Source organism: Primulina eburnea, chromosome 9 (genome assembly GCF_022965805.1).
Source record: "Primulina eburnea isolate SZY01 chromosome 9, ASM2296580v1, whole genome shotgun sequence".
In the NCBI taxonomy this organism is placed as follows: Eukaryota; Viridiplantae; Streptophyta; class Magnoliopsida; order Lamiales; family Gesneriaceae; genus Primulina; species Primulina eburnea.
In genome coordinates this window covers 6,758,483-6,768,678 of record NC_133109.1, presented here as the reverse complement: position 1 = coordinate 6,768,678, position 10,196 = coordinate 6,758,483, and the positions used below count along the sequence as shown (strand labels likewise).

At 34.2% G+C, this 10,196-nt stretch overlaps 1 protein-coding gene across 1 annotated transcript; it reads right to left on the bottom strand.

Annotated features, from left to right (window-relative positions):
* Positions 1-6,445: 6,445 nt before the first annotated feature.
* On the bottom strand, positions 6,446-9,753 carry LOC140841248 (plant intracellular Ras-group-related LRR protein 9-like). Its single transcript, XM_073208522.1, has 3 exons — positions 8,980-9,753; positions 7,309-7,475; positions 6,446-7,220 (listed from the first exon to the last, which is right to left on the bottom strand). Exons 1-3 carry the CDS (start codon positions 9,661-9,663, stop codon positions 6,569-6,571), a joined length of 1,503 nt encoding a protein of 500 aa, XP_073064623.1. The 5' UTR covers positions 9,664-9,753; the 3' UTR covers positions 6,446-6,568.
* Positions 9,754-10,196: the final 443 nt, after the last annotated feature.

Sequence of the window (10,196 nt, the reverse complement as noted above, 5' to 3'; positions counted from 1 at the left end):
CGGAGAAGAGACAGACACTATAGTAGCTAAAGACTCTACAGGCAATGCATGACTTAATGCAAATTATTCAGAAATAAATGTATGTGAAGCACCGGTATCAATTAATACGTAAGCAGGATAACCACATAAAGAACAGTTACCTGCCACAACGTCATCTGGTGCTTCCTGGGCCTGCTCTTCTGTCAAAGCGAAGACTCTGGCCTGCTGTCTCGGAGGCTGACCAACTGTCTGGCTTTCTCCTGGCCTCTGCTGTGACTGAGCTGGCGCTGGCTGGAATTTATGAACAGCAGCTGATCGTCTCTCAGTCTGTGCTGCTGATCCCGATGACTCGGCCCCCTGAGCTCTCTGCAAACCTTTCTGTGGGCACACTTTAGCAAAGTGTCCCGGCTGTTTACAAAAGTTACAACTACCAGTCACTCCCTGGCATTGCTCAGTAGCATGTCTTCCTCCGCAAGTCTTACAATAAACTCCAGTGTAACTCTGGCTCGGTCTGGAACCACCGGAGCTGGAAGAACTACTGCCAGATTTCTTGAATTGCTTTCCCCTGGCTTTCAAAAATTCTTTCTTTCCTCCACTACTGCTGTCACCCTCAAATCTGGGAGGTGGTTGCTGTGGTCTCGATGCTGGAGGCACAAATGAAGCCCCTTTCTGTCTCATCAGACCGGCTTCTGCTCCCTTAGCTCTGTTCAGGGCGTCAGTAAAATTATTCAGTCGCCCTGTGTTCACCAATGTGAAAATGTCGGGATTCAAGCCATTGATGAACTGGTCAGCAGTAGCTTCTTCGCTGTCAGCCACATGTGGAGCAAATTTCAGCAAGGAGGAGAACTTTGACAAGTACTCCTCTATGTTCATCTGTCCTTGCTTTAGATTGGCAAACTCCGCCCCTTATCCTTTCGGTACGACACTGGGAAAAATCGTTGATAGAATTCAGTTCTAAAAATATCTCAGGTAATGTTCGTACCTCTGTGCTCCAATGCCCTCTTTCTTGTAATCCACCAGTCCTTGGCAACGTCGTGTAACTGGTGTCCAATTAATTTCACTCTCTTCTCATCTGTATACTCCAAGGATTCGAACAACATATCTATATCATCAAGCCAACTCTCACACTCCACAGCGTTCTCTGTGCCTTTCAAGGTTGGCGGATGAAATGACTGAAATCGTTTCAGTAACATTTCCATTGGAGTCGGTGTGACATCCATTGGAGGATTGGATGTGCTTCCCTGTTCTGTTACTCGTCTCGGAGGCATATCTGATAATCAAATAGATTAGCAATAAATACCACAATTCTGTTTCAATCCTCCTCTGATCATCTTACTGCTGATCTAGAATCAGTACTGATCCAATCTCAACAAAACGTATTACTATATCAAATCAGATAAACAAGTAACATGTAATAAAGCAGTAAGACATGCTAGCATTCAAAAGCAGGAAAGAAAACCTCAATCTACCCCGCTCACTAGCCTCTTCTATATCAATCTAAAGGATCTATCGCTCTGATACCACCTGTTGTGGGGACCCGGACGCTAATCATCTTTTTAATCATGATTGGGACTAATTAATCCATTAAAGTAAACAGGGTCTAAATTTTTTTTTTAAATGCGGAAGGTAATGGAATCAAACTCTTATACATATCAGTATAAAATTATCACTCTGATAAAATATACAATCATACATACTCAGGTTCAACATCTACTATCAAGTGTTTAAACCCTATCTCTAGTCCAAGTCCGTAGTCTCCACTCTAACTCGATCTTTCTTCACCTCTGTGACCCTGTACATGTCCCACCTGTTGTCATGCACACATACAGACAAGACAACAGCCGGATAACTCCGGTGAGATACAAATATCCCAGTATAAACAATGTATTAAATGCAATCATATAACACATATATAAAAGCATAAACAAACATCAAAACATGTATCTAATCTGATTACATGAATCAATGACTCGTGATCTAATCTTATCTTATCTCAAATCTAGGGATCCCAATCTAATTTAGACTTTGGTATGCTGTATTGAGTGTCTGAGATAGACGTCGATCTACATCTAAGGCTCTTCGATACACCGTAAGTCTAGAGTCTTATCGGTTCTGAGAAAGACTCGGCGGTTCTGCCCTAGCTAGGCTGATCTGCCCTAGACTCGGACTCTGACTCTGTTCTAAGTCAATAGATTAACATATCAATCTGAAAATCTGCAAATATCAATGCAATAAAATAAAGTATGTGATTTAGGGAAACTCAAGTCAAACCTAACTCGAGTTGTGCAATCCCGAATCAACATTTATTTATACCTTTCTTGCTGTCGATCTGATACAATCAAAGTCTTGATTCAAAGTCTGTCACTGTTCAATCTGGCAATGACAATACCAATATTCTGTATCAATATTCTAATCAAATCACAACATCTCTGTTTTATCAAATTCTGACAGTACAACAGTACAATCTTGCGATACTGATAATACTATATCAGTCTATATCAATTCCAAACGTTTACAATCAACCACCATACAAATCTGATATCAATTCTAGTCAATTTCCTTCTGAAATTCATAAAAATTCCATATTCAGTCCGTTTCTTAATCTCACTTCGATTCTACGCTGTCTAACATGTCACGAACATCATATATGAATTCTATTCAATTCTGAAAATATCATAATTTCAAGACATGTCAAAACGTAGTAAAACTTACGTCCAGTTGTAGCCTACGTTGCTAGGAACTCGATACCGAAGTCGGATTTAAAATCAGACGGACGTATTAGCGTAGATGTCGAGCTTCAAACTTTTCAAATTTAAACGAGATTAGCACAGGCTTAAGCGTGAAAATACGTTTTTTATCTTTAGTGTAATTGTAACTATCTCAAACCAATAAATTGATACAATAATACATAAATATGATAAATTTAAGACTGATACATTAATTCTTATATTTATAAAAACATAAAAATCTCAAAATTACAATCTTTATTTGTTTTTGTAACTAAACTACATTAAAAATTGCTAAATATTTGTCAAATCATTGTCAGACACGTTTAATCATAATTAAAATTTAAAAATACAAATCTAAATTATAAACCTAATTTATTATTTTAAATTGAAAAGGCATACCTTCAAAATAAAAAAAAATATTAAAAATAAACAGATGTGATTAATTGTACTTAAGCATGCTTAATTAAACGCCCTAATTACATTTAATTCGGTTGTAGTTTGACCGCTTTTTGCTTCATTTCTCCGAAGCGGTGCGTTTTTGTCGAGCTCCAAGCTTAAGCATGCTTTTTAGAATACTGCCAAAATTGAATTTAAAAACTTGGACCAAAATCCAAAATAACGAAAGTTATTGGATCATAAAGTATTTTCCTAAATTTACAAGTTTGAAATTTTAAGATTGCAAATAGAATTAAATCAATCGGAAAACATTTTGGTGATAATAAGCCGAGAATGCTCTAAATTTTTTGTGCGTGATAGAATTTTTAGATTGTAGCCTGACTTTCTGAAAGAGTGATCGCTCCATCTGGAGAGACGAATCGCCAAAAGTCAGAAACATAGTGGCTGGATAATATATATATATATATATATATATATATATATATATATATATATATATATATATATATAAAAGCAGAGTTTTTGCCAAAATAGGAAAGTTCCCGCCAAAATATCATTTCTAAAAAAGGAAAGATATATCATGAATATTGAAATATATGTACTGCAATAAATGATCACTTCAATTATTGTTTGCATTGATTATATCAATTCATTTAATTCATTTTTTAATTTAATTAATTTTTATATTGATTCAAATATAATTTATGTATTATATGTTTTTTATTTTTTTAATTCAAATTGAAACTAAACTCTATTGGAACCTTAACTACATTAAAATTTTTGCATTGCTTATATCAATCAATTTAATTAAAAACTGTATAAATAAATTTAAAATACAAATGATTGTAATGTTCAATATCACTCATGAAGTAAATTATTCAAAAATATATTTTGCTATTTTCAGTAATTTCCTACCCAAATTACTTACTAAAAAATAAATAAAATATTTAATTAGTATATTTAATTTTTCTAAAAATAAAATTGATTGAGTGTTAAAAGTTATCACTATAACAAGGTTTTCCTATGGACATTAAACTATCATTTAATAATCATACATTTTTTTATCTCAAATGCATATTATTTCGAAATTACCTTAATTGGAAAAAATTAATGCATTGTAATTTTCTTCCAAAACTATATGTATATTGTATATTTTGAATTGTCTTATTTAAAATTCAAATAAAAGAGCACGAGAAAATTAAAAGAGATAGATTCAAAAGAGTTTCAAATGGATATTAAATTACTCTCAATAAACATATATTACACTCAATAATCAGAAATGTTTGACACACAATGCATGCAATTCGAGATTTCCATAATTTGAAAGAGTTAATGTATGGTATAATTCTGTCAAAAGCATCCAATATATAATTTTTGTCCATTGAGATGCTTTATTTGAATTTTAAATTATAAATAATGCAATATTGCATATTATATTAGAAACCAATTTTATTCTATTTATCTTACTAAATTTATCTACTCTAACATTGAATTCTGAAATAACTCATTTTTTCAGCATCATATATGAGTTGAATCCTTCCAAGATGTAATGTTCGTTTGAATTTAGAATTGTTCGTTGTTATGAACTAACTACCTACATATGAAAACAACGAGACATTAAGTCTGAAATCTGTATTTCATGATCGAGAAGTAAAAAATATTATTCTTCTATTTATAAAAAAAATGTAATTATTACGTATTACTATTGTGATAATTTTCTTCTATATTACAAAGTTCATGGATACATGATAGTATAAAATGTGTCGTAATGAAAATGATTAAACCAATTCTAAAAAAGTATGCATCTTATTCGAAGATACCTTATAAAATTTATTGACATTGTTTTAGAATGCACATAGTAAATTTTAATAAAATAACTTTTCGGATTTATACATAATTTACTTATGATCACATGTTTTATTTTTTTTCGGAATAATAGGCTGTTGCGTATATTATAAAGAGATTTTGTATATAAAATAACAACCCATTTGGATAAAGATATTGATGAAACAATTATTGTTATCATTCAAATGTGTCAAACACGTTCCATTTCACAAAATTGTTTGTGAATGTGGATTTAGACGAAATTACTGAATTTTTAAAAAAATATTTCTCATTAATTTTATTGAATGTGATTTAAAAATATTTTTTTCACATGTTAAAAAATAATAATATATAGCTTCTCGAAAATTAAAGAATTAAATACGTATTAAGGTTGATGGTCGACATCAATACATTAAGCACGATAAGTATCATGTCATTGTCGTAGGCTAACACAATATAAAATTTTGATATATGATAGTGATTATTAGCCAAAAAAATTAATCGACACGCGTTGTATTTAAGAAAGTCTTTTAAAATTAGCGAAAAAATAGTTTTTATTTTTATTTTTTATAATTATATTATTTTCTTCAATTTAAATATCTATTCATTTTTTACTAATATTTCTAGTTATCTTAAATAAAGAAGTTCAATTCTTGGATAGATAAAATAAATATGGCAAAAACTTGTGTGAGACGGTCTCACGGGTATTATTTGTGAGACGGATCTCTTATTTGGGTCACCCATGAAAAAGTATCACTTTTTATGCTAATAGTATTACTTTTTAGTGTGAATATGGGTAGGGTTGACCCGTCTCACAGATTATGATCCGTGAGACGGTCTCACATGAGACTCACTCAATAAATATTATTCACTCTGCCAAAATTTAAAATTTATTTAATCATTTTTCATTTCCAAAATAAATACATTATCTATCAAAATTATTATCATCGGACCGTACATTTAAAAATTTTCTCAAGGATAAACATCATTATAATATAATTATTGCTTGTAAATATTTTTAAAAATAATAATAATAATTCAAAAACGAGTAGGTCTCTTATGAGACGGTCTCACGAATCTTTATCTGTGAAACGAAACATATAAGTTTTTGCCTTCAGAAACAGACTACTACCCCGCATCTTATTCTGCAATATTTTACCAATAGCATACTTACATTTTAGTGTTTGATCGTGCTTCAAATGTTTTAAACGTAACAATCTCAAAGCCGTGGATTTTTTATTTAGAAAAAAATTTAAAGCAACGAATTTCTTAGAGGCAATTATGAAAAGAAAAATTGATTTACATTATCGCAATAGTTACATTTAGTATCGCTATAATCACGTTGAAGAGCAATTGGGACGCTAGAATTACAAGGGAATCATCAGAAATCATGTATTTAACTTGCTCAAAATTTTGATGTTTGCTGCTATAATCTCAGCTGCAAACAAGAGTCTAAATATAAATAATCCTCACCAAAATAATATCATTGCAACAGGAAATTTAGAATTTAAAAAAAAAAAAAAAAAAGTACGTGCTTATCATATCTGGTGAATCCAAGACCTAACTTGAGAACGATGAGAGCGACAGTGAAGCCATTTTCTTGATTGCGAATGAGACCAAGTACTGCCAAAAAGATGAAATTATAGCTGCTGGTTCAGGTAATTTGAGTCAGCGTTCGATTTTGGGGAGCCTCCCAAGTATCCAGAAACTGTTCCAGAAACACTTGTAACAAAAGTATTCAACCAAGAGGTGCTTCGAGTCAATAAACTAGCCTGTGTTTGCTCTGGCATTTCATGCATAGTCTTCTGTTCTTCCTCCATCAGTATCTCCTCCCGTCTTTTAGCCATATACAATTTTACAGCTTCAACTCCTTCGTTAACAACTTCCTCTGGAGGTATCGTGAGAGGGTTTTGGTCCAAATTAAGTTTACTGAGATTGAAAAGCTGGCCAAAGGTGAAAGGCAATGTATGAATCTGGTTGTTACTCAAATCGAGTTCTTTTAAGCTGATTAGGTCGGAAATGTTGTCGGGAAGTTCAGTTAAATCACTGAAGTTGCTGCTAAGATTCAAAATCTCGAGATTTATCAATTTCCCAACAGAAGGTGGAAGACCACGGAGCTCGTTGAAATGTACATCCAAGAGTTTCAAGGATTTCATTCCACCGATAGATGTGGGAAGAGATCGAATTTTGTTATATTGGATTGAGAGCCTTTTTAGATTCACTAGTTCGAAGCCTATATTTGTTGGTAAGTAGGTCAGTTTGTTGAAACTGGCATCCAACTCGATCAACAACCTGGAAACAGAAGAAAACTTAGTTGCACGTTGTCGGTAAATAGTTATAACTTACAAGGACTTGTATTGTTCAAGTATTTGATACTTACCTGCAATGTGAGATGCTGTCAGGCAAAGCGATTAGTTTGTTTCCCGACACATCTAAGATTTTCAACTTAAACAACAGGCCCATAGAATCAGGCAATGATTCCAAGAGATTAGTCGAAAGATAAAGCTCCTCGAGGTTTTCTAATCCAGAAACTGAATCAGGAATTGCCTGTTTCACCAAGAAAAGATAGCCGAATAGCAATCACTAAATGCAAAGCAAAAGGAAAACTAGTTTCCTGCTATAAAATGCAAATTAAGCAAGCAGAGTCCTATTCTATAATCAATCATATTGTGCATCAACCTCATGAATTTTGTCATGTTATCTGTCTACTTGTAACCAGAAAACATCACAAGAAAGCAATGCTAGCAATGAAAAGAATGAAGGAAAACATGGCAAGATCCTTCCGTCAAATATACCCCTTAAAATGGCAATAGATATAAAAATAAATTGATTCAATCTCACAAGGATCTCCCTTCCTCTTCATATTTTTCTCAAAAACGTTGAAGTTTTCAGGACCTCACTAATTTGCTTCTAAATCTTCAGCAAAACTGAAGCGCACAAATCGCCAAAAGTACATAGGCACCACGTTGAAATTTGAATCTAATCAATTCCAATTTCAATTTCTAGGCTCTCAGAAACTTCAATAATTGCAGCCTAAACAAACAAGAAACACAAAGGAAACTAAAGGGAGTTTTAAATAATGCAATTTTTCTTCTATGACGAGCGTGACTTTTACCGTCGTCAGACTAACAGCAGATTTCTCAAATCAACTTCGAAATAGATACTAATGATTCTTTTTTCCCTAAGAGAGTATACTGATTTTTTCCAAGGAGCATAAACGATGGAAGAGACAGAAACTGTACCAGAAATTGAACTTCATAACACAACATACATATCACATTGCTTTAAGTTTGGCTTCACATTTTTTTATCCTTGGACCCTCCAACCACGTCTTTGTGTTTCCTTTACACTGGGTGCAAATTATCTTTAAATTTAATGCAATTGCAACAGCAGCTACTGCTTTTCGTATAAAAAATGGAATTTTGATGAGGAATTTATTCAATGAAAAATTAGCTAATGTGCAAGGGTAAAACAAAACAAGTGTGCAAGGTTATAGTCAAGTTCATGAAAAGAAATGCTTTCATTGTTTAGGCATTCAAACTGATCACACAATGTATAAAAACAATCCTTCATACGTATGATCTGCTTCAGCAAAGAGAATCCAAAATTCTTAAATAATGTATACACTGATGTAGTAAAAAAAAAATCTAGAGCCTTTCTATCTACAGTTAGATTTTGGAGGCATTAGTCTTAGGCAGGGTTTTCTTTGAGCCAACAACTCTTTACTAACAAAATGCCGGTGTGAAGCCAACATGAATCAACCCCCTCTGATATTTTGCGTGTAAACTTCAAATTTTTGCATCCAAAAACCATCTATCCCCTTCTCCCTATCCCAAAGTGTTGGGTCCGTCACTATTGACAATATCATCTAACAATTATCCAGCAGTAATGACATAATCTTCCGGCCAGAAACTCATCATATCATCGCTTAATATATTCACAAGATGTTGCCTTTGAAGTGATAAATATAACAAGATTCGATACAATATAAACACATTATAAAACAACAAACTGTATCAAGAGCTTAAAGAAACCATATAAATATCCTAACCTCAAGCTGATTATTGGAAACATTAAGCACAACCAACGATGCTAGCCTCCCAAATGCCTCTGGCAGAGCCCTCAATTTTCTCTCTGACAAATCAACCCTCTCAATCCCCGTGCCCGATCCCGCTTCCTTCAGAATCCTCGCCACCTCCTCATTCATTTCCTCTGCTTCCTCCACATTTTTCCCTCCCTTCTCCTCCTCCTCTATGAAATTATCGCCCTCCCCTGCAACCGCCGCCTCGTATATCCTCTCCAACCTTCTTTCCGCCTCACCCAGCATCTTCTCATACGCCTCGTGCATCTCATCCAAAGTGATCACCGCCTTATACATCTTACAATCCTCGTTCAATTCATCCGAACCCCTCGATGAATGAGTATTCAATTCCGACAACTTGAACCGGGCCGTGTCCACAGCCTCATGATCGGGTCGGGTTCCGAGCGCTTTGAGAACGGATCGGGTCTCGGCGAGGTCCTTAACAGCGCAGCGCATGGCCGAGATGAGTTTTGGGTTATTGAGGTGGGGCATTTTCTCGGCCAGCTCGAAATGAGGTTCCTGAGGCTCGGACGGCGGCGACGGCGGGTTCTCGACGTCGAAAGCAGCGGCGGCGTTGGAGAAGGAGCGTTTGATGCTGGGGAGTTTGGCCATGACGTATGAGAGGATCGGGAAATTAGTGGGATTCGGATCCATTGTTAGCTGTTGCTCTGGATTTTGCCTGCGTGAGATTTCAGCAGATATTGCAATTGGACGGGACGGGTAAGTGAAATGAAATGCAAATGCGGGATTAATATTTATTGGAGGATATCGATGCCTTTATAAATTAATTAATATTCTAAACTTGGCTGCCTTTCGATACATACAAAAGATTGAAAGATAGAGCTTCAAATCTAAGTTAAGTGCATGTAATATTTATGTTTATTTTTAATATTTATTTCATAAAAAATATAAATGTTTCATTACTTTTTTCTAACTCAAATATATAATCATGTAATTAAATATATTAATTACTTTGTGACGTGATCCCGCCCACGAGATCTTTGATTTGTCTCGATCTTTGAAACAAGTAATCGATAGGTGTGATAATCGCCTCTAGATCACGCGGTCTAGCAACAATTAATCAAAGATAGAAACAATCATGTTCAGGAGAATCTCCAAAGAACACGTCCTTGGCAACCCTCGTGAAAATCGATAGACGAACGACAAAAGAATCCACCTTTGAAAAT